The sequence below is a fragment of the Coenobita brevimanus genome, chromosome 110, assembly GCF_032717465.1.
Source record: "Coenobita brevimanus isolate Jiangsu-jjx chromosome 110, ASM3271746v2, whole genome shotgun sequence".
In the NCBI taxonomy this organism is placed as follows: Eukaryota; Metazoa; Arthropoda; class Malacostraca; order Decapoda; family Coenobitidae; genus Coenobita; species Coenobita brevimanus.
In genome coordinates this window covers 36483840-36507714 of record NC_137063.1, presented here as the reverse complement: position 1 = coordinate 36507714, position 23875 = coordinate 36483840, and the positions used below count along the sequence as shown (strand labels likewise).

General features: G+C 44.4%; 1 protein-coding gene across 2 annotated transcripts in view; it reads left to right on the top strand.

Moving 5' to 3' along the window:
• Smu1 (Smu1 spliceosomal factor) overlaps positions 1-23875 on the top strand; it is an 83969-nt gene that overhangs the window by 58089 nt on the left and 2005 nt on the right. For both annotated transcript variants that reach the window (XM_080286008.1, XM_080286009.1), the window contains exons 8-10: positions 14467-14568; positions 14731-14917; positions 17434-17592. In XM_080286008.1, coding sequence (XP_080142134.1) covers positions 14467-14568; positions 14731-14917; positions 17434-17592 — 448 coding nt within the window. The remainder of the gene's footprint in view (positions 1-14466; positions 14569-14730; positions 14918-17433; positions 17593-23875) is intronic.

The window sequence follows — 23875 nt, the reverse complement described above, 5'->3', positions numbered from 1 at the left end:
CCTATTCACTCAGTAAAATGTCTTGAGCATATTGCATGGAATTTTGTAGCCTTCCATCCTCCATTCCATTTACATCCATTTTCCCAAAGCTTTCGTAGATTTGGTTCCTTCTTATATGTGGGAAATTTCACCCAGCCTCTAACTTCAGCCATAGAAGGATACTGATTAGTATTTTTCTTGAATCCAACGACCAGCTTACCACTGAACAAACACAGGCATCATCACTCCAAATGCCTGAGAATCGCAGTGCTTATGTTGATGGTCTGAGACTTATCCCGAAAATGATAATCGTGCGCCTGGCAGCCTGGCGGGTATCTGCATAAAGATGCCAGAGATTCCCCGTTTCATATCTTGGCCAGTATATATCGATATTCACAGACAGTGACATGCATTTATATTACCTTTTACAGTCTTAACATAGTTACTGGGTACATAAGATGTCACTTCAGTAACCACTGGCTGTTCTAGAATGCGTGAAAGGGCCCTAAATTGGTATTTGTTAAATTTCCTTACAAATTTAGCAGTATTCACACAAAGATGACATGCTTTTATTAATGTTAGAGACTACATCATTATATATACGTTGAATAATGAAAATTACTTTCAAGTATAGTTTAAGCTAAGGAACAAGAAAAATAAAAATCCGTAACTGATTACTCTCTATCGCCCCTTGTCCCCATTTTCTGAGAATGACACTATAGACACCTGGCAGGCTAGACCATGAACTAGAATTCATAATGACCCCAATTGACACTTTCCAGTATATCCACATCCACATCGGCATCACCGTGCTCCTTAGCTTTCTTAGTCTGTCATTTCACACATGTTCTTCTGTATCTATCTATTGCCAGATGCCTCAATGCCGTACAGGGTGGCCACAAACAAATCGCCTCCACATCTCCCTGTCCCCCACCATTTCACTGCCCTGCTCCCAACTCACACGCCCCTTTCTCATATACTTCTCCACTCCATCCTTCCATCTCATCCTCGGCCTCCCCTTCCCTTTCCCCCCCTCCACCTCACTTATATACTCTCCTCGTCAATCTCTCACCCTCCATCCTCTCCACATGTCCAAAACACCTCAGTGTGTTCCTTGTAGCGCTTCCTATCACATCCACATCCACGCCACAACGCTCCTTTATATCCTCATTTGTCAGCCTGTCTCTCCATGTGACTCCACAGGCTCCTCTCAACTCATTTCCACTGCTCTCACTCTTGACTTGTGTCCTTCCAACAACGTCCAAGCTTCACTTCCATACATTAGAGTTGGTATCACAATACTGTCATGTAGTAACTTTTTCACTTCAATGCTCACTTCAGTGTTGCTTATCACTGCTTTCAAGAAACCAGCAACCTTTCTTCCTTGTACCCTTTCAAGCACTTCACCCTCCAAACTTCCATCCTTACTCGTCACACTACCCAAGTACCTAAATATACTCACATTTTCCATTTCCTCACCATCTACCCTCACTGTACATTCACTGACTTCACCTCTCTCAAAGACCATCACTTTACTCTTCCCCACATTCACATTTAGATTCTGTTTCTTACACACTCACCCAGACTCATCCACCAAGCCTTGCAGCTTCCCTTCGTCTTCACTCAACAACACAGTATCATCTGCAAACAACAGTACAGGGAGTTTCCAAACACTACCCTCTCTCACCAGGGCCACTCCAGCATCCACTGCCCTACCTTGTACCTCTTTTATTACCCCATCCATGTACAGATTGAACAACCATGGAGACATGACACATCCCTGTTTCAACCCAACCTTCAAAGAGAAAAATTCACGCAGTTCACCATCCATACACACTGCAGCCTTAGCACTATCATACGTCCTCTTCACAGCATTCAGCAACTTCCCATCTACTCCATATATTCTTAATACTTTCCACAATCCTTGTCTATCAACCCTGTCATATGCTTTCTCCAGATCCATGAAGGCTACATACAACTTTTTTCCCTTCTCTAGAAACTTTTCCACTAAAGATCTAAGAATGAATATCTGATCTACACAACCTCTTCCCTTCCTAAAGCCTCCCTCTTCTTCTCCAACTAATTCCTCTGTTATTTCTCTAACTCAATCAATAAGTATCCTACCATACACTTTTCCTATTACACTAAGAAGACAAATGCCCCTGTGACTACCACACACTTCTTTTTCCCCTTTCCGTTTGTACAAGGGAATAATTATACCTGACTTCCAATCCTCCAGGACTGTACCTTCCTCTCAGGTCAATCAGCACATCTTCTACGTCCATTCTACTACTATCTCTCCCCCATGCTTCCGCATTTCACCACACACTCCATCAATTCCTGGGGCTTTCCCCAATTTAACTTTCTTCATTGCTTCCACAGCTTCTGTCCTACTGATTTCTTCCTGTCTTCTCACCTCCCTCCTTCTCCTAGTCATTCCCCAGCCACTTATACTCGCATTACATCCATCCCTTATGTTCAACAATTCCTTAAAGTGTCCTCTCCATCTGCCCACTTTTTCTCCCTTCTCCACTAGTACTTTCCATTTGTATCTTTCACTCCTTTGCTAGCTTCACTGCCACCCTGTCGTACTCTCTTCACCCCCTTCCAGAACATTTTCTTACAGTCCCTCCACTTTACACTCAGATTCCTTCCAAAGTCCTCATCCACTCTCTTCTTACTCTTCCTTACTAATCTTCTCACCTCTCTCTTCCTCTATACATATAACTCTCTGTTCCGCATCTCAACTTTTTCCACACCCCTATTTCTCATCCTTTCATTGTATGCTTTCTTCTTTTGTGCCACAGCCTGTTTCACCTCTTCATTCCACCATTCTGTTCCTTGCACCCCCCTCCATCTTCTCTTCACCCCACACACCACATCACATGCTGCACATATTTCTTCTGTGAATATCTGCACACACCTCCCACATCCCCCATCAGCTCCAATTCATATTTGCCCAATCATTCCTCCACTTCCCTCCTATATTCTGCCTCTTTCTCATCCTCATGTAACCTTTCCACTCTCCTTGCAACTATTCCTTCTCCCCATCCTTCCCTTCTTCTATTTCTCCATCATACTTGGAACTTGATTTTGGCCACCACCAAGTAGTGGTCAGAAAGTCCACTCCCCCAACCTCTATAAGCTCTTGCATCCATTACACATCTTCGCATCCTTTCATCCACACACACATAATCAGTCATTGCCTTCCTTTCATTCAGTTCACCGCCCACCCTTCTCATCACTCGCCATGTATACCTGTGGATCATTTTGTGCCTGAAGAGGGTATTGGCTATCACCAACCCCCTCCCAGCACAAATGTCCACTAACGCACTGCCATTCTCATCTGTCTCAGCATGCACACCCTACTCACCAACTATTCCATCCACCTTCACATTCCTTACTTTACCATTCATATCACCAGTCCATACACTCTCTCATTCCTTCTAAATTTTTCCATGCACACTTCCACATTTGTCCAGAACTCTTCTCTCTCTCTGCTTGCACGATCTTGCGTTGGCGCTTGCACGCACACAATGGCCCACATTTGTATTCCAACTTTCAATCTTACCCACACAATCCATGAGCCAACTGATCCATACTCTCTTATGTTCTCCTTCCATCTTTTACTCACAACAATACACACTCCTTCTGTTGCCCTCTCTTTCTCACCTACTTCTGCACGTATACCCCATCCATACTCCCATTCTTCTCAAATACAGTAATTCACTTCCATCCTTCTCAGTCTTAACTTGTATCCTTCCAGCTGAGTCCAAACTTGATTTCTCTATGTTAGTGGTGGTGACCATCATCCACTCACTTAATACTGTGCTACCTACTTCCTCCCTCACATTTATCATGCTTTTCCTGTGTCTGACCTCCTCTCTGCTAATTTCTTTCATCCTTCCCAGTTCCCACCATTTTTTATTGCTCTTCTTTCCACTTAGCTGGCTCTTCACTGAGTGACAAGCCTAATGGCTTCCTGTAACCCAAGGCCTTATTTAGAATGCTGGGTGGTATCCATATAACAAAAGAACAGGATAATGTGAAGCCTGTCGTAGTATTGCCTGTTAACTTGGTGGAGAGGCTCAGATGTGGCATCCATCCGGAAATTAAAGCTCCATACCCTTCCCCCGCCCAACTGTGGCAAGGCGCTGTCTGCTGGAAGGGAAAATCGTTTCTGTGCATGGGATGGTCCTGCAGGGATGGTTGGTAGCCTGTGGTTGGTGAGTCTACCTAGCTAGATTGACAGGGATAACTCAGCAACAAGAAAGTAGGCAGCACAGTACTGTTGTGCAGTAACTTCTTTGCTTCCATGCTCACTTCCCTACTCTATGCTTCCATGCTGGTTAATCAGACTACATAAACATCTGAAGGCACTAATGTTTTCCATTTCCTGACCATAGAACATCACCATAAAACTGGTTTTTCAGTTTCTTCCAGTTTAACCCCTTAACCGCGGGGCATCACTTTCGTGACGCTTGGGAGCAAGGGATCATACCGCGGGGCGTCGCTTTTGTGATTCTGTGTTATTTTGAATTCACCCGGGCTTCCAAGTGGTGGCTTGTATCATCTATCAGTACTGCCAATGTCCAACACTAGTCAGCACTCCTAATCTCATCTGTACTCCCATCCATTGTAGACAATTTAGCCATTTCTCCCCGTTCTTGACTCCCCTCCCTACCCCCCCTCCATTACCCTATCCTCTCGCCTGCCTGGCCGTGCTACGCTAAGTAAATCTTCCATGGAATTTTTCACTGATTTCATCCATTGAAATAAGCCCTATGCCCTATTCTTATACCAAATAATATATACAAGAAAGAAATAAGGTAAGTGAGAGTGCTGTACACCTGGAATTGGCTAATTATCACCTGACAACACCTCACGTGCACTCGTTCGCTAATTTTCGCTGTTAATTTCCCCTTGAAATATGCCGTATAATCTATTTTCGTAATACATATACATATAAGGAGGGAAGGGAGAAGCTTAAGTGATATTTACATTCACCTGGAACTACCTAATTTATAATGTATTGTCTAGATTTCCTGCCAATCATTTCACTGCTATATATTAGGTGCTGTCAAGAGGCTAACATTGGCAGTAATGGATTTCCCTAGGTAGGCCACCACCCCGGCCCACCCTTATTAGTTCACTCTCATCTTCCAATGTGGAGGTACGTCTGTTTGCTGTTGCTGACTTCAGGGACTTTTCACCCCCATGCTAAGGGCCCTGTGACCTTTACCCCCTACTAAACCTCGTGTGGAAAGAGGTAACGGCTGACAATTGATAAAAGAGTGACTACGATCTTTCTATTGAGTAAAACAGTTCAAGTGGAATTGTAAATAATGTGTAAACAGCAAGTGAAAGTAATGTAAATATACGTGAACAGTGGAAAATAGTTTTATAAGTTACTTCAAGTGACAGTGCATAACACAGTGTAAGTAAAATAGAAACGTAAATAACGTAAATAAAATAGAGAACGTAAATAGAAATGTAAATGAATAGTATTATAAGAATACGAGTATATACCCTAGGAGTAATGAAAGTGAAAGTTTCACTCTAGCATGTATGAATACTATGAGTTATGAGAGTGAAGGTGAAAGTGACATTCACTCTCAATGCTAGTATACAGGAGAGAAAGTGAATGCTATGTATTTTACTGAAAGAAATTGAATCCCTACAGTGACAATAAACTAATACTACTGAAGGAAACTTATGGATAAAGACTAGATATATATAAGTGTTATATAGTAATAGAAATATAAAGTGTGAGGGGTTTTATGAATAATAAATGACAGAATACCAACAGCGAACTAGCGCAAGTGGGAAGGTCATACACGCTCGTAATTTTCATTGCTTTCACAGTGGTTTTTATTTGGAGTATGGATCCCAAACTACTTGATAATCATAGAGTAGTGTTTATAGTGTTAATATCTGGCTGTGGTAATCATATTACGGGTTGTCGGGAAGTGTAAAGTGGAGACTTCATTACCCAACTTCAGAGGTCTCCACAAGTCCTACGGTAATCGACGAAGGCTCAACAAACATCCCAGGAGAAAGCTGAAGGTATGTGCCATATGCATATTTAATTTTAATATTTTAGGACTAATAACTGATTTTTGGCAAATATTTTTTGAGAGTCTGTCGGAGCCCGAATAACCCCGCTGGAGACACAAAACATTGGGAAACATGCCCGCGGTGTAAGGGTTAATCACTGGTTTTCTGAAAAAACATGTGAAGCAGTGAAAATATGCTTTACTGTTATATTTTTGTTGCATGAAGTTATATTTCTTGAGATACTACATATATTCATAGCTTGTGTTAGCTTAATCATTCATTTCAGCTACTGATTGAACTTCTGTTGTTTATCTTATACAGTTAACCTGGTAAGCTTTTTTTTTTTTTTTTTTTAAATGATATAGTGGTAGTTGGGGGGCTCACCATCCACTCACTCGATATAATGGTGCTTTCAGTGTCTGCCCTTTCCTGTCTTCCATCCCTCCTCCTCTGTCTTTCCTTCCTTCACTCTTTCCTCTTTCTTCTGCTTACGGGTGACTTTACACTCTCTCCTCTGTCTTTCTTTCCTTCATTCTTTCCTCTTCCTTCTGCTTATGGGTAACTCTACACTGAGTAACAAGCCAAATGGTTTCTTGCACACTAGGGAACCATTTAATATGTTGGGTGGTAGCCATATAACCAAATTATGGAGCCTGGTGGTTCAGTGGGTAATTAAGGTGCTCCAGTCGGATTGAGCTGGTGCAGGTTTATATCCAAGGGGTGATTGGGGTTTATTGCTCATGTAATGCCATTCAGGGATGAGTGAGGCTGGTCACTGTCATCTTAAATGTCAGGACCAACTTGCCTAGCCCAGGGTTCCTACACTCCTTATGGGGCGACATAGGATTGGATGATGGATGGATGGATGGATGTATATAGTTTAGGGAGACTTTATAGTGATGGGGTGCATGAAAGCTATATTTAACCCTCCCAGTTCTTTCAAAAGCCCAGTAGCTAAAACATTTAGAAGTGTCAAGACTAAACATAAAGAGATGTCCTTTTGAAGGACAGGGGGGGTTTTCAAGAATACTCCCCCAGTATCCCTGGTTGTCGTAAAAGGCGACTAAAAGGGTTGGCGGAGGGTTAGTGCCCCTCCTCAGAAAACAACTAACTAAAAAGACAAACAAGAAGCCTCGCACAAGGACTGACCAAACGATGACGACCCAGGACCGGACAAAGGACTTGGTGATGAAAATGCCTTGAAAGCAGTGATAAGAAACAGGGAAGTGAGCATGGAAGTGAAAAAGTTACTACAAGACAGTATTGTGATACCAGCTCTAATGTATGGAAGTGAAGCTTGGACATTGTTGGAGGGACACAAGTCAAGAGTGAGAGCAGTGGAAATGAGTTATTTAAGAGGAGCCTGTGAAGTCACATGGAGAGACAGGCTGACGAATTAGGATATAAAGGAGCGTTGTGGTGTGGATGTGGACATGATAGGAAGCATTATGAGGAACACACTGAGGTGATTTGGCCATGTGGAGAGGATGGAGGGTGAAAGACTGACGAAGAGAGTGTATGTGAGTGAGGTGGAGGGGGGAAGAGAGAGGGGGAGGCCGAGGATGAGATGGAGGGATGGGGTGGAGAGGTAAATGAGAGAGGGGGGTGTGAGTTGGGAGCAGGGCAGTGAAATGGCAGGGGACAGGGTGACGTGGAGGCGATTTGTTTGTGGCCACCCCAAACGGGATTTAGGCGTCTAGCAATAGATAGATAGTGTTTAATTCCTGAATTATCATTGTTTATTGTATAACATAATTGTAGGCTATAGCACGTGCAACCCGGCACTGCTGAGGAACGTACACATGGTGGTGCTTTGTACCCTGGGTGGGGCAAAGCAGGTACGCTTCCATAATATCTGGGAGCCAGACTTCCTCGTAGGTCCCTGCAGCGCCTCGTGGGGAAAGACCCTGATGAAGTGCTGTCTATCATAAAGGGATGCTGGTCCCTTGCATGGTGTATGTACTGCACTGTATCTGTAGGATGGCCCCACAAAAGCAGTTGCTTACCTTTGGTCGATGGGTTTGCTCAGCCAGACAGATGGGGATTACCAGTAAGCAACAACAACATAATCCTCATCGCAAGACAGATTTGTTTCAAAATGTCATAACTTTTTCACACATTTGCCACTGTAGTTTTGCGGAAAACTAACAAATAAACTTTACTGACTAGTGAAAGGTTGATAGGCAACTTTTTTGTTGGTGTGGGCTTGACAGCAAAAAGAGTGATAGAATAGGTGGCATATAAGGTGGACTAACTGTATAAGTATTGTTGGTAGTTTATTTAGTTATTATTGAGTGGAATTGTTTCCTCCACCTGAAGGAGCACTAAAATTTAATCTTAATTATAGTTGGTCTTTTTTGGATCCTGATGTCTGCAGGTTTCCTTACATCTTTCACAACTGATATGATTTGTGAATGATAAGGAGTTTGGCAGTCTCATGACAGTAGGGTTGAAGAGTATGTGCTTAAATATATGGTATGGTGGTAGGGAAAAAATGGTCATAATTACAGTAAGGTCCCATATTACGTCAGAGTTACATTCCTGAGACGTGACATAAGTCTGTTTTGTATGTAACTTGAGTTTTCGACTGTACATTGTACATTTATACCTTGCTTGAGCTCATATAACTTTCTCAATCAAGAGACTGACACAGAAACACCATAGGTAATGTTATTATTCTCATTAACAATACTGTTGCTAAAAAATGAGACATCAAACATCACATGCAGGAAGGTATTGAGGCCAACAGATGCAGTGGGGGGAGTAGATGAGCAGGCCAGGCAGGTAGGGGTCAGGGAGGGTGGGGGCATGGTCAGGGAGACAAGCTGGGATGGGGGAGGGCAGGGGGTCAGGGAGGGAGACAAACATGGAGGGGGGAGGCAGGGAGGGGGGTACAGGGAGGGAGACAAGCAGGTTTGGGGGAGGGTGGGGGAGACTTGGAGGGAGACAAGACAGCCAAACTACCATACCACCCTGATCTCTCTCTCTTTCTCACACACACACACGCGCACACACACACAGCGGTAGTGTGGTCCCCACACAAAAAGAAAGATATAAACAAGATTGAGGGAATACAAAGAACAGCAACCAAGATTGTCCCCTGTCTGACAGACCTGTCATACAGAGAGAGGCTGGAAAAGCTGGATTTGCCTTCCTTAGAGGAAAGGAGAAAGAGGGGAGACATGATTGCAGTGTTCAGGACCATGGTGGGAGTAGATAAAATTGACAAAGAAGATCTGTTTGTATGAGATAAGAGAGCAACAAGAGGACACGGCTTGAAATTGAAAAAGTCAAGCTGCTTGAAGGATATCAAGAAATATAGCTTTCCTTACAGAAGTATAGACTTATGGAATAGCCTGGACAAAGAGATCGTCCAGTCTAAAAACTTAAACGAGTTTAAAGCTAAATTTGACTTATTGAGCAACAGCGACGGAAACCCACGAGCATAGTACATTCCGTGTATATCACAATTAGGTATATTAGGTAAATACTTAAATATTTGGGATGACTTAGACAAAGAGGTGGTGCATGAGAAAAACATTCATGTGTGTAAAGATAGACTTGATATATGTGGATATGGAGACAGGACAACACGAGCATTGCTCAATTCCTGTATACTACAAATAGGTAAATACACACACACACACACACACACACACACACTTGGGAGACAAGTGGGAATGGGGGGGATGGGGAGGGAAATAACCTGGGGTGGAGAAGGGCGAGGGGACAGGGAGGGGGACACGCCTGGCAGTGCTGAGCGTGGTGAGAGATGGAGGAGGGACAGGAGGGAGAAGAGAGGGGATGGAGGGAGGACAGGGTGAGCCACCACATCCACATTCAGACATGCTCTTTTCAAACCTAGGGCGCGGCTTCGGATTAGCAAATCAACAGCCATCAGGATTGTGGGAATGTTCCCTGATAACTTTTTTTTGGTCCGGCAACTTGTTGGTTAACGATGTGCCGGATATCGGGGTTTGCCTATATAATACTCTTGTGATAACAAGTATGTATATGAAACACAAACTTTTGAATTTATGATTTTTATTGAATAAAAAATGTGTTGTACTCCTGGTCAGCCACGTCACCCCTCAAGAGCCTCTCATGCATCACAGTCATGGTGGTACCAACATGTGTTGTCATCGTGCAACGGTGATGGCAGCTGAGATAGGCCTCTGCGTCCTCACTCTTCCATCGTCTTCACACTCTTCCGCTTTTCACGTAGTGAAGGTCTTTCGTTTCTTGGAATCATTATTATCACTAGGAAGCTTTCTCTTAGATATCAGTGAATTTGGATTGGGAAAAACAAAGACAATAATCATGGTAACAGCATATCAGATGGTGGTAGCAATGAGACTGTGACCGATTGGTGACAGTCAAGCATGAGGTGGGAAAACAGACACGGCAGACAACAGTACTATAAAAACCTGTGCTTTACGTTTGTTTTTTAAATTATTGATTATTACAGTAATCCCTCCACAATCAGATGTAATGGAGCCGAAGGCATGTCTGGAAAGTGAGTCCATCCGGAAAGTGGGCCCCTGCCTCCTGGTCTGGTACTTATGGACCCTAACCTAGCCCAACCCAGAAAAACACCCACATAACTCCCTACCAGACATGCATAGCACCTATTTAAGACCCTATTCACACCAATAAGGGACATAAAAGAGTGAAATAAATGCAAAGGAACTAGAGAACGAGGCTTTAGAGGTAAGTATGGAAAATACAGTACAATATGAAACATTCTGGGTACTTAAAACGAGTGCATGGTTCCTGGACTGGTACTTATGGACCCTAACCTAGCCTAACTCAGAAAAACACCTACATAACTCTGTACTGGACATGCATAGCACCTAAAACCCTATTCACACCAATGAGGGACATAAAAGAGTGAAAAAAATGCAAAGGAACCAGAGAATGAGGTTTTAGAGGTAATTATGGAAAAAACAGTACAATATGAAACATTCTGGGTACTTACAAGTCCATGGCCATCTTGATGAATAACCCGCCTCCTGTCAGACTCTGACAGTAAGAAGGTGTACCTGAAGCACCTGCAGTAATCAAGTCTTGCACTAAGCTTAGTCATTTGCACTCTGAATTCTATTTTCTTAACACTGCGCACTCAGTTCTTACTTGCACTCCACTGTACCTGAATGAAATCAGTGTTGCACTCTGCACTTAGGTCTTTGCACTCAGAATTCTAATTTCTTAACACCGCACTCTGTTCTTATTTGCACTCCATTGTACATTCATGAAATCAGTGTTGCACTCCGCACTTAGGTCTTTGCACTCAGAATTGTAATATCTTAACACTGCACACTGTTCTTTTAACTGCACAACACTAAATTCCCATGTGGTCTAGTGGTGAGTTCTTACTGTTTATTCACTGTCAGAGTCTGAGAGTAGCCGATGCAGGTGGCCTAGGGGCATGTCGCTGGGACGTGGTGATAGACTACCCACTGCAGATGACTCTGAAGAGAGGCGCAAACTCACGTCCAGTGGTGACTCCACCATGCCTGATGTGCTGGGCTGTGGCTCGGAGGATGAAGGCCTGTCTTGGGGAGGCAGTGGTGTGGAGCCAGGGCTGGGCACAGTGGGGGTCATGGGTCTGAAAAAAGTGTCAGTCATTGATTAATGTAAGGAACAACGATTCTGGTGATTAATGATGGTGTCTGAAAGCGCGCACTTCCTCCACAAGTTCCAAGGGCCCCATCTCCCTGTCGCAGTCCGGGTGTTCCAGGTATTTGAGAACGAACTTGACATGGTCCCAGAGTGTGCTCAGCTTGGGGATGGCTGGAGTAGAGGCACGCTGAGAGGAGTCCGCATCATCGTCGCTTTCCTTGTCAGAATCTTCAAGCTGGGTACTTGTACCTGCAACTGAAGATGCGATCCCGAAATCAGACATGATCTGATACCCCGGATCGCCCTCGTCGTCATCCAACCACTCATGCACTTCGTTCACATCAACATCATCGCCATGCGCTCAAAGACATGCATGGAAGTCATCCATGTCAAACCTAGAAAACCATGCACCACATCGGCTCCGAGAAGCAGAGAAGATCAACCATTTTCCAGAGTCTTGAAAGGGACTTCCTTCCATGCACTGGCCCAGTTGTAAATGGCAGACCTGATGTAGTAGCGGTGAAGGTTTTCCAAAGTCCACTGGCCTCGTTTGTCCCGTCCCTCCCTGCACTCTTTTTCTTCCTTGAGAACAACCATCACCTCGTCCAGGAACTTCGTATGGTACAGCCTCTTCGTTGCCATGATCACTCCTTTGTCCATTGGTTGGATGAGAAAAGTCAAATCAGGTGGTAATAACATGCACCTAATGCGGCCATTCTCACCCACCGAGTCCTTGTCAGATGGATGTGCAGGTGCATTGTCCAAGAGAAGGAGGGCCTTTACCTGGTCGTGTGGAATTCCCAGTTTCTCCGTTTGGTAATGGATGACCTCCTTGATGAAATGGCAGTGGAACCAGTCCTTGAAGATCTTGGCTGTGAACCAAGCCTTCACAGAATGGTACCAAACAACAGGAAGGACATCCATCACCCCACGAAGACACTGAGGCTGCTATGCACGGCCAACAATAACAGGCTTGAGCCGGTGCATGCCGTTAGCATTGGCACAACACAAAGCAGATATCCATTGCTTGCAGAGCTTGTGGCCAAGTACAAGCTTCTCCATCTCCTTGGCTAGAGTGTTCGTTGGCAAAGAGCGATAGAATAGACCAGTTTTGCCGGCATTGTAGACTTGACTGAGAGTGAGGCCCTCCCTGTCGATCAAGCCCTTCACCTTCTGCCGAAACTCCTTTACTCCCTCCTCTTTGGCCTCCAGAGCTTCGCCATGGGCCTTATGGTTGGTAAGTCCATGACGTAACTTTCATTGAAAGCGAAGAGCCAACCCTCGGATGCTTTGAAGTCTGGGGTGTCGTGTAACCTTGCAAACTTCTCTGCAGCAGCCTTCAACTCCGTGCCACGCACCAGCAGCATGTTGTTGACGATACCAAATCGGTGTGGAGTGGTCAACTTCTGCATACCGGGGAGAAAACATCATCTTCCTCCCCACGTTGCGTTTGTTCTTTGATGAGAAGTCAGCCATGTACTACATGAGTTTGTCCCAGAATCTCTTGATATCAAACAATGTAGAGTGGGCCAGGTTGAATTCACAGAGGATGCGTGAGGTTGATCATCCCGCGTCCACCTTGTCCAATATCTCCTTCTTCTTCTCCAGTGTCAGAACCACTTGCTTCCTCTTCTGAGGCGGCGGGGCCATCATCACACACATGAAGAAGAGGCAGGAAAGGAACAGCAGAGCTTGCAGGAGGTAGGGCACCACCACAAAAGCAAGCATGTGGTCGGCCATGGCGATGAGCATGCAATCACGATGAAAGACGGGCAGGAAGTGGGGAGGATGCAGGGATGCTCTAGCGGACATCGGCAGAACTACGCACCAAAACACAGCTGGTCTGCGCTGCGCGGCGAATTCTAATTCGGGGGGGGGTTGGGATTACTAAGTCGCGGGACCAAAATGTACAGATAGTGGGCATCTGGATAGTATAGGGATTAGTTTTTTTTTTTTTTTTTTTTTTTTTTTTTTTTTTTGAAGCGGACTTTTGTAACTTGGAGATTGATGTAAGTCAAGAATGACATAATGCGGGACCTTACTGTACTGTAGGGTGTGGAACAAGTATATGTGAGTGAGTTTGAAAGTGAGGGGAGGTGAGGTAGCCAAGAACATGAATGGACGTGTTAAATGAGTGTGTGAGAATGTTATAGAAGTTGATGAAACTAAGGAACTGGCAGGATCAATTCAGATGGATGAATTATATAAGAAAATGAGTAGAGTTTGGCACCCCTTTCTTAATTTCATAGAGTAATTGATGGATTGACTGATAAGCAGTATGAAGTACATCGTTGAAGAAAGTAATAAATATGAGATATGTGCTGATGATCAGCTTGCAAGATGAAGGTGAGGTTCTGAGGGCATGAAGGGTGAATGAATGTGTGGCACATTTTTTCTTTTTCCATTCTTTCTGGACCTTGTTTCACCCCTCCTGGTTGGAAAAAATAGGTTGGGATGATGATGAGGTTGAGCATTATCGTGGTGATGGGTAAGTGTATATAGCAATAACCATCTATCAGGGGCACACCCAGGAATTTTCTAAGGGGGGGGGCCCGTAGTGAGGTGAGGTCAGGTAACCCGATAATTACTGGGAGGTCATATGCAGGTTTAGAGTCAGAGAGATGCTGGCTTATGTGTTACTCTTTGTTTTTACGTACCAATTTTTCATGTTTTACTGTTATCAAAATAAATATATATAAATTTCTAAAGGACCCAGAGAGCTAAGGGGGGGGGCCTGGGCCTGGGGTCCCCCCCCCCCTGGGTGCGCCCCTGCCATCTATTACATGCTAATGCAAGTTTTTCTGACAGAATACATGGGCTGAAATCAGGCAAGACACTAAAGGAGTTCCGAGGTCACTCATCTTTTGTCAACCAGGCCACCTTCACCCAGGATGGACATAATATTATCAGGTGTGTGTGTGTGTTACCCCACTGATTAGTCAAGATTATAAAGCTAAAATGATGATGATAATGGATACTAGTAGTCACACTTTACATTCCCAGACTGATACCCATTATTATATTAACATACTTTAACATTTTACATTTTACCTTTTTATTTTTGCATAACAGTGCTTCATCAGATGGCACAGTCAAAGTGTGGTCAGTCAAAACAACAGAATGCATCGCCACCTTCAAATCCCTAGCTGGTGTGACGTCTGTGGATCTCCCTGTTTATTCTGTCCACATTCTTCCAAAGAATCCAGATCACATTGTTGTCTGCAACCGCTCCAATACTGTTACCATCATGAATATGCAGGTATGACTGATAATTATGTGGCCTGTCAATATGGATCAAGTAGTTGTGTTTTTGGCAATACAGTAAAACCTCACTACAATGGACTAATTGGGGCCCAAGCCATTCCGAAAAAGTGAAAGTCCGATAAAAGTAGCATCAGGACTTCCCCCTGCTAACCCTGATTTTCCCGATATACATGTCGAAGCAGTTACCCCCATAAAATACTGAAGAAAAGCCAGAGATGCATTCCAAACCCAAACTCTCATATACCATACTCAGTCAACAGAGACAGACACAGAAATATCATAGGTAATACTGTATTATTATCCTCATAAACAATACTAATGCAAAAAAAATGAGACAGCAAACATCATATGCAGGTAGGTGAGGCAGTGGGAGGGCTACTGACAATCTACAGCCAGGCAGGTGACAGCAAGCTATGCATGGGGGGATATGGGAGGGAGACAAGCAGGGGTGGGGAAGGAGATGGGGAGGGTTACAAGCAGAGGTGGGGGATGGTGGGGAGGGAGACAAGCAGGAGTGAGGAAGCGTGGGGGGACAGGAAGGGAGACAAGAGAGCCAAACTGCCCTATCCCCCACCCCCAGCCAGTTTCTCTCTCTCTTTCACACACACACACACACATACACACATCCCCCTCTCTTCTCTTCCTGTCCCCAACCCCCATCCCTCCTCCATCCCTCACTTTTTTTTTTTTTTTTTTCTCGGAAACTTGGTCGTATCAAAATTCCAGAAAAAAAAAAGAAAGAAAGAAAGAAAAGAAAGTCATGAAATTCTGCATCTAGACATATGCATTGCTCTTGCACAGTGTGGGCAAAATTTTGGGCTACGATGTTGGGAGGTTATTTGAAGCTATTTGTACACTTGAACAAGTTTTATTCTCACTGCATTTCTGTACTTTTTTTCATCAGTAAAGGAGGTACAAGGTAGGGCAGTGGATGTGGGGGTGGCCCTAATGAATGAGGGTGAGTTTTGGAAGCTTCCGGTGTTGCTATTTGCTGATGATACAGTATTGTTGAGTGAAGATGAATGGGAGTTGCAAGGTTTGGTGAATGAATTTGGGACAGTGTGTAGGAGGAGGAAGCTGAAAGTTAATGTAAACAAAAGTAAAGTTATGGTGTTTGAGAGGAATGAAGTCACAGAGTGTGCAGTGAGGTTGGATGGTGAGGATATGGAGAATGTGAGTGCATTCAAGTACTTGGGTAGTGTGATGAGTAAGGATGGAACTTTGGGGGATGAAGTACGTGAAAGAGTACAGCAGGGAAGGAAGGTTGTGGGCACACTGAAAGCAGTGATGAGAAATAGGGAGGTGAGTATGGAAGTTAAGAAGTCACTGCATGATGGTATTGTGATCCCTACCCTGACGTATGGAAGCGAGGCGTGGACCTTGCAAGAGGGGAACAAGTCAAGAGTGAGAGCAGTGGAAATGAGTTACTTGAGAGGAGCATGTGGAGTGACATGGAGGGACAGGTTGACGAATGAAGAAGTGAAGGAACGTTGTGGGGTAGATGTGGATGTGGTTGAAAAGATTAGGAGAAATACACTGAGGTGGTTTGGACATGTGGAGAGGATGGAGAATGAAAGACTGACTAAGAGGGTGTATGTAGGTGAGGTGGAGGGAGGGAGAGGGAGGGGTAGACCGAGGATGAGGTGGAGGGATGGAGTTGAGAGGTATATGAGGGAGGGGGGGGTGAGTTGGGGGGAGGGGAGTCAAATGGTGGGTGACAGAGTGACTTGGAGGCGTTTTGTCTGCGGCCACCCTTTGCGGGATTGGGGCGTCGGGCTATAGATAGATAGATAGATTTGTGTGTTTTTATTAGCTTATAGTATAAGCTCTACTGAAGATGATGGTATACAATTTATACCAATATAACCCAATTTCCAGGGGCAAATTTGGCCATGGAATTTTTTTCTTTGTGCCCGGGCAGAAGCGCCCATAGCTGAGATGGAGGAGGGATGGAGGGAGGACAAGGAGCGCTGCATACATCACCACATCTGCATTCAGGCACACTCGTTTCTAACCTTGGGAGAGGGGAAGCACTTAGAAAATACTTTATTGTTACAACTTTAACACTTTTCAAATACTGTACTGTACACTTAATACACTTTATTACAATCTTACATACTAAAGTTGTTCACTTTGTGTATTTCACTTATCACTTATCACCCTTGGACTTTTCCCGATATGTTAGAATATACTATAGTCTGGTCAGCTCCTCAACTCCGATAAAAGTGAATTCCGGTATATTGAAGTCTGTTATATCAAGGTTTTACCGTATTCCTTTACAGTTCTGTTTTTGGTGGATAAATTCTTTCAAAGTTTTTTTTTTTTTTTTTTTTTTTTTTTTTTTTTTTTTCCCCATATACAGTACTGTATATTCAAGTTCACTTGATGTTGATTATAGTGCATACTCATGGAGTTCCCTATTGCCATAATGCATTTTGTGGTGGTGATGACATTTTAAAAAGTGTAACTATGGTACTGTTTTAAAGTGACCCCTTTTCATTTTCCTCCCAGGGACAGACTGTTCGCTCCCTGTCTTCAGGTAAACGTGAAGGTGGTGACTTTGTAGCATGTGTTGTTTCACCGCGTGGGGAGTGGATATACTGCGTTGGAGAGGACCATGTGCTATACTGCTTCTCAACCTCCACAGGAAAACTAGAGAGGACTTTGAATGTAAATAGTGAACAGCAGCTGTCCCATGTTTGTCTTGCTTACATATACAGTATTGCTCCATTTGTTTCATTATAGGTTCATAATGTAAGTGTAATGTAAGATGGAGGAGAGGAAAGGGCAGACACCTGAGAGCAGCACTACATCGATACTTAAATCAGAACATAAGTTTGATTACTCTAAAGGATAGTTGGTTAACAGTGTATTGTTAAATTGGTCCTTGTTGGATTATATATGATTTATGTGGCCTTGGTTAGTCTGGCAGAACAGTCCCTCCAACAAGGCTCTGGAACCATGAGTGCCAGAAAATTGGTGTTGTACCTGTATTACGGTATTATTACTTAGTTGGGTGAGAGTGTACGGGTGCTGATTGTTCATTACTCTGGAAAGTGATACAGGTAATACTGTGATATATATTCCTGGCACTGCCCCTGTGGAGTATGCAGTGACTGCAGAAATTTTGAAGAATGCAAGAAATACAGGAGTGAGTTTAGTAACTGATTTGATAAATTCAGTCATGTATGAGTGTGGCTGGCTGAAGAATGTGGTTGTAAATGTATACAGTGCTTGACAAAAGTATTGAGCACCTATGTCAGGGCACGCAATACTTTTGGCGAAAAAAAAAAAATCAGCCTTTTTTTGGACTAAAAATTGAGCCAGAAGTTTTGGCCACTAACATGATGTCATGGCACCTTGAGGCCTTACTGCACGCTGGTTGGCTGCCGCCTCAGTTGCCTATGGGCTGCGTGAGAGGAACTCCTCCGCTCCTTCCTCTCTTCTTGCGCCATTTTTTACCTAGTGTTCCGCAGTGTTTTGGCTTTCGCCACTTTATTATGGCCCCTACCCGTGAATTGTCGAGTGAAATCATATCACAGATCATTGCTCTAAAGGAGGCAGGCCACCCCACGAAGGAATTAATGATTTGGTTGGTGTGGCTCGATCGACAGTGTGGAGGTGGTGTGCCCGTTTTCGAGTGGAAAATAGTGGTGACGTTCCTACAAAGAAGCCGCGGTCTGGTAGGCCCAGGAAAACTTCTCTGAGGTCTGTTAATGTGTTAAAACGTGCAGTGGAGTCTAATCCTCGTGTTAGTGCAAGGAAAATTAAGGAGAGCAACCCGGAAGTGTTTGGTGAGGTTTCAGTGAGCACGGTTTCTCGAAGAGTCTATGAACTTGGTTACACTAGTCACAGGCCTGTGAGAAAGCCTCTTCTTACACATAACCAGCGACATCATAGGCTTGCCTTTGCTAACAAGTACCTTAACTGGCGTGAGGACCAGTGGTTGTCAATGTTGTGGTCTGATGAGGCAACGTTTACTGTTACTTGTAATCGAGGAGCACACGTGTACCGGCGCAGAGGTAGTGACCCGCTTGACCCCCATTACGTGGAGAGCACAGTTAAACACCCTGATTCACTTATGGTATGGGGTTGTTTCTCTGGGAAGGGTTTGGGGAAGCTTGTTGTGCTTCCCAAGAACTGCAGAGTGAATCAGGACATTTACCTGGAGCTTCTTTGTCATCATTTACCTGAGTCCTTCGAGCTCACAGGTGCATGAGTGTTTCAGCAGGACGGTGTACCTGATCATAAAGCCAAATCTGTCACCAGCTGGCTTCGTGACCGCGAGGTCTCCTTCATGAAAGACTGGCCAGGCAATAGCCCAGACCTCAACCCGATAGAAAACCTCTGGTACCTCATAAAGAAGAATCTTCAAGGGAAGGATGTGAGCTCTCTGCCTAAGCTGGAAGCAGCCATTCGTGAGTCCTGGGCAAGAATACCCCCCCAGCACCTGAGGAACCTCGCCCTTTCACTTCCATGACTTCTCAGGTCCGTGAAGAAGCGCAAAGGATACCCTACCAAGCATTAAAGGTAATTATAATGCATTATTTACATGTTTTTTCAATGTTGAAAGGTTTGTTTCGTAGGAGGGACGCAGGGTGCTTAATACTTTTGTCGAGCACTTTATAAAAGGGGAAGGGTGATGTCCTGGAAAGGGAAATTATAAAGGAATAAAACTTTTGGACCGGATCATCATGTGGACCAGATAATGAAGGTAATTGTGAGAGTCTAGAAGATATGATAAGGGAAAGAGTGAATACTGATGAGATGCAGTATGGGTGTATGCCAGGCAAAGGGACCACTGATGCCATATTGTCAGACAGCTTCAGGAAAAATATACAGGAAAGAGTAGGGAGCTGTACTTTGTTTTTGCTGTTTTCAAGGTATTTAACAGAATCCCCAGGGAGGTAGTGAAGTGGAGAATGAGAAAGCTTGGGATCAAGGAGTGGCTGCATAGTGGTTATGGCTATATGTGTGGGTGCTCGTATCCAGGCGAGAGTGAATGGGGATTTGAATGATGAGTTTTCCATGGATCTGCATCAGTTGTCACTCCTGAGCCCTTTATTGTTTATCATGGTGTATGAAGCTCTCCCACGTGACTTCAGAAATGACTCCCATAGGAGATGTATGCTGATGCCGTGGTGTTGATTGCAGAGTGTGAAAGGGAGGCAGGGGAAAGATTTAGGAAGTGGAGAGACACCAGAGGTTGAGACCATCATCATCATCATCATCATCCGGACCTCCTTTCCCTTTGTAGACTGTAGCACCAGTCGAGCAGGGCAGTACTCCCAAGATGGATGGAAACCTGATGACAGGGGGAGCTGGAGCTCCTGTTTCATCAGTCTTCGGGACTAATTCCCAACCATCCCCTTTTGCTGAACTTTTTCAATGTCTCAGTTACACAGAGAGTAGGCCAGCATGCTTTCCAATACATGTTTCTCTAACTGTCAACACCAAACTACATGCACTGTACACACTACACTTCCTTTTCTAAAATTTAAAAGAGTAATCATGGCTAGGAAACACATAGCCTCGGAGTTCCCAGGGAGGAGGGGGGCATAATTGTCCCACCTTCTGCCCCTCTCCCTGTGACGACTTGAGCTGCCTGGAACCACTGTCTGACTCATTTCTTCTTCATTTCTGCAACATTCATGGCCTTTCCTCCAACTTTCACTTTGTTGAGCACCACCTCTCCTCCTCTAAACCTAACCTTCTTTTCCTGAGACTCAGCTGTCTGAAGCAACTGACAGCAAATCCTTTTCTGTATCCTCCCACTTTCTCTTTTCACAATTCAAAGCCAAAGGTGGCTGTTGTGTATATATACGCAATGACTTATCTTGCTCTCATGTTCCTGAAGCACGATTCTTCTGAATTCTCTACAGTCTGGCTTCGGCATTCCTGTCATTCTTTGACTAAATATATCTGCACTGTTTACTAATCCCCTAATTCTGCTGACTATCAAAAATTCTTTGACTATCTTACTTCTATGATGGAACACATTCTATCCATTTCTCCTTTCTTTGAAATCTCCATTCTAGGAGATTTCAATGTTCACCACCACCTTTGGCTCTCCTCTCCATTCACTGATCCACCTGGTGAACAAACCTACACCTTTTGTATCCTTAATGACCTAGAGCAGCTTGTACAGCACCCTACCTGTATCCCTGACTCCCTTGGAGAGAGCTCCAACATACTTGACCTCTTCCTTACAACTAATCCTTCTGCATACACTTAATCTTTTCTCTCCATTGGGCTCCTCCAATCACAACCGTATCACCTTAACCTGTCCTATCGCTCTGGTACGGCCTGTGGACCCTCCAAAGAAACATTGTTTGTGGCACTTTGGAGCTGCGGATTGGGAGGCCCTCAGGCAGTACGTCTTTGATTTTCCCTGGAATGATTATTGCTTCCATGGCCGGGAGCCCTCTGAGTGTGCTTTGCTCATTACGGAGGTTATTCTCTTGAGCATGAAAGCATACAATCCTCTCTCATATCCTTTGACTAATGCAAGAAAGCCTTGGTTTAATCACACTTGTTCTAATGCTGTCCGCAACAAGGAGAGGGCTTATAAAAGGTACCGGAGCCAGCCCACCCCTGAATCACATCTTTTATACGTTTCTGCCCAGAATCATACTGTCATTCGCTTTGCTAAAAATAATTTCATGCATACTTTATGCTCTCAACTCTCCAACTCAAATTCTTCCCGCTTCTTCTGGCACCTTGCCAAAAACCTTTCTAACAACTTTACCTCATCATCCTTTCCTCCACTTTTCCACTCTGATGGCTCTGTAGCTATTTCTTCTACTGATAAAGCAGATCTCTTCGCTCAGACTTTCTCCTCCAATTCTACCTTAGACGATTCCGGTGCTGTTCCTTCATCACTTTTCCCCCTCTGACTTCCTCATGGCTGACATTAAAATTTCTTCAGCTGATGTATTTTCTGCCATCACAGGCCTCAATACTAACAAGGCATATGGGCCTGATGGAGTCCCTCCTGTTGTTCTCAAGAACTGTGCTTCTGTGCCTACACCCTGCCTAGGCAAACTCTTTCGCCTTTGTCTGTCAACTTGTACCTTTCCTTCTTGCTGGAAGTTTGCCGTAATTCAGCCAGTCCCAAAGAAGGGAGACCATTCCCAACCCTCTAACTATCGTCCAATTGCTTTAACATTCTGTATCTCGAAAGTTTTCGAGTCAATTCTTAGTTGAAAAATTTTAAAGCATCTTTCCTATCACAACCTTCTTTCTGATCGTCAGTATGGGTTCCGTCAGGGATGCTCCACTGGCGATCTTCTCACATACCTTTCAGACTCCTGTCGTCCTTCTTTCGAGACTTTGGCGAAAGCTTTGCCATGGCACTTATCTCAAAGGCTTTTGATTGAGTCTGGCATAAATCTTTAATTTCCAAACTACCCTCTTACGGTTTCTATCCTTCTATCTGTGCCTTTCATCTCCAGCTTCCTTTCTGGTCGTTCTATAGCCGCTGTTGTAGACGGCCATCGTTCTTCCCCTAGATCTATCAACAGAGGTGTTCCTCAGGGCTCTGTCCTATCACCAACTCTCTTCCATTTATTCATCAGTGACCTTCTAAGTTGTACATCTAACCCTATCCACTCATACGCTAATGACTCCACCCTTCACCTTTCCATTCGGTTCCCGCAACGCCCATCTCAGCAGTTACTTCAACAAACAAGGGATGAGGCTATGGCACACCTAATGTTTGACTTGGCTCGTATCTCTGACTGGGGTAAAAATAATCTGGTTGTTTTTTATTGCATCAAAGACTCAGTTCTTACACCTATCAACCCAATAAAATCTTCCACAGGTGTACCCACTAATGTTTAAGGGGAGCCTGTGGAGTCACATGGAGGGACAGCCTGACAAATGAGAATATAAAGGAGCGTTGTGGTGTGGGTGTGGATGTAAGCGTTAGGAGGAATACACTGAGGTGGTTTGGCCATGTGGAGAGGATGGAGGGTGAAAGACTGACGAAGAGAGTGTATGTGAGTGAGGTGGAGGGGGGAAGAGGGAGGGGGAGGCCGAGGATGAGATGGAGGGATGGGGTGGAGAGGTATATGAGAGAGGGGGGGGTGAGTTGGGAGAGGGGCAGTGAAATGGCGGGGGACAGGGCGATGTGTAGGTGATTTGTTTGTGGCCACCCCGAATGGGATCGAGGCATCTGGCAATAGATAGATAGATCATTCACAGGACCAATGCCTACTCTTCCATTCATGTCACCCATTGCAAACACTTTATAACTCCTGGGCATTCCTTCTACTACATCATCCAGCTCATCCCAAAACCTGCCTTTTTCTGTCTCACTCCTGTCATCACACGATGCATACGCTACAATCACTGCCACTTTCATGTTCTCAAACTTGAACTTGACATAAGTACTCTCAACCTGACACATTTGTAGTCTTTCACTCCATTCTGCCACACTTCATTCATCAACAAAGCAACTCCTTCTTTGCATCTTCCTCGCCCATTCATGCTGGACCTTACACATTTTAAACCCTCCCACTCCTCCATTTTGCACCCTTTCACCTTTGTTTCATACAATGCCAGCACGGTATATCTTGCAGTCTTGAACACATTCGCAACTTTCTCCCTCTTGCTATCCTCGTTCACACCCCTCACATTCTACATGGTCACACAAAACTGCCCATTTGGCTGGGGTCCTGGGCAGATATTGGACCCTCTGAGGCTATCCAAAACGTCTGCCATGATTTAGTGATTTTGGATAGGGGAATGTGGGGGACACCTAACCCAGCCAAAAACCCCGGTTATACGGTTACCACCCAGCAAAGTAAATGGTTTCCTGGGAACAGGAAACCATTTGGCTCATCGCTAAGTCCATAAGGCAACACTACATTGAGTAAGTGGATGATGGGTGCCCCCCCCCTACCACAAAAGTTCCCTTTCCTTTCCTATCTATTTTCCATAAGCTGTCAAT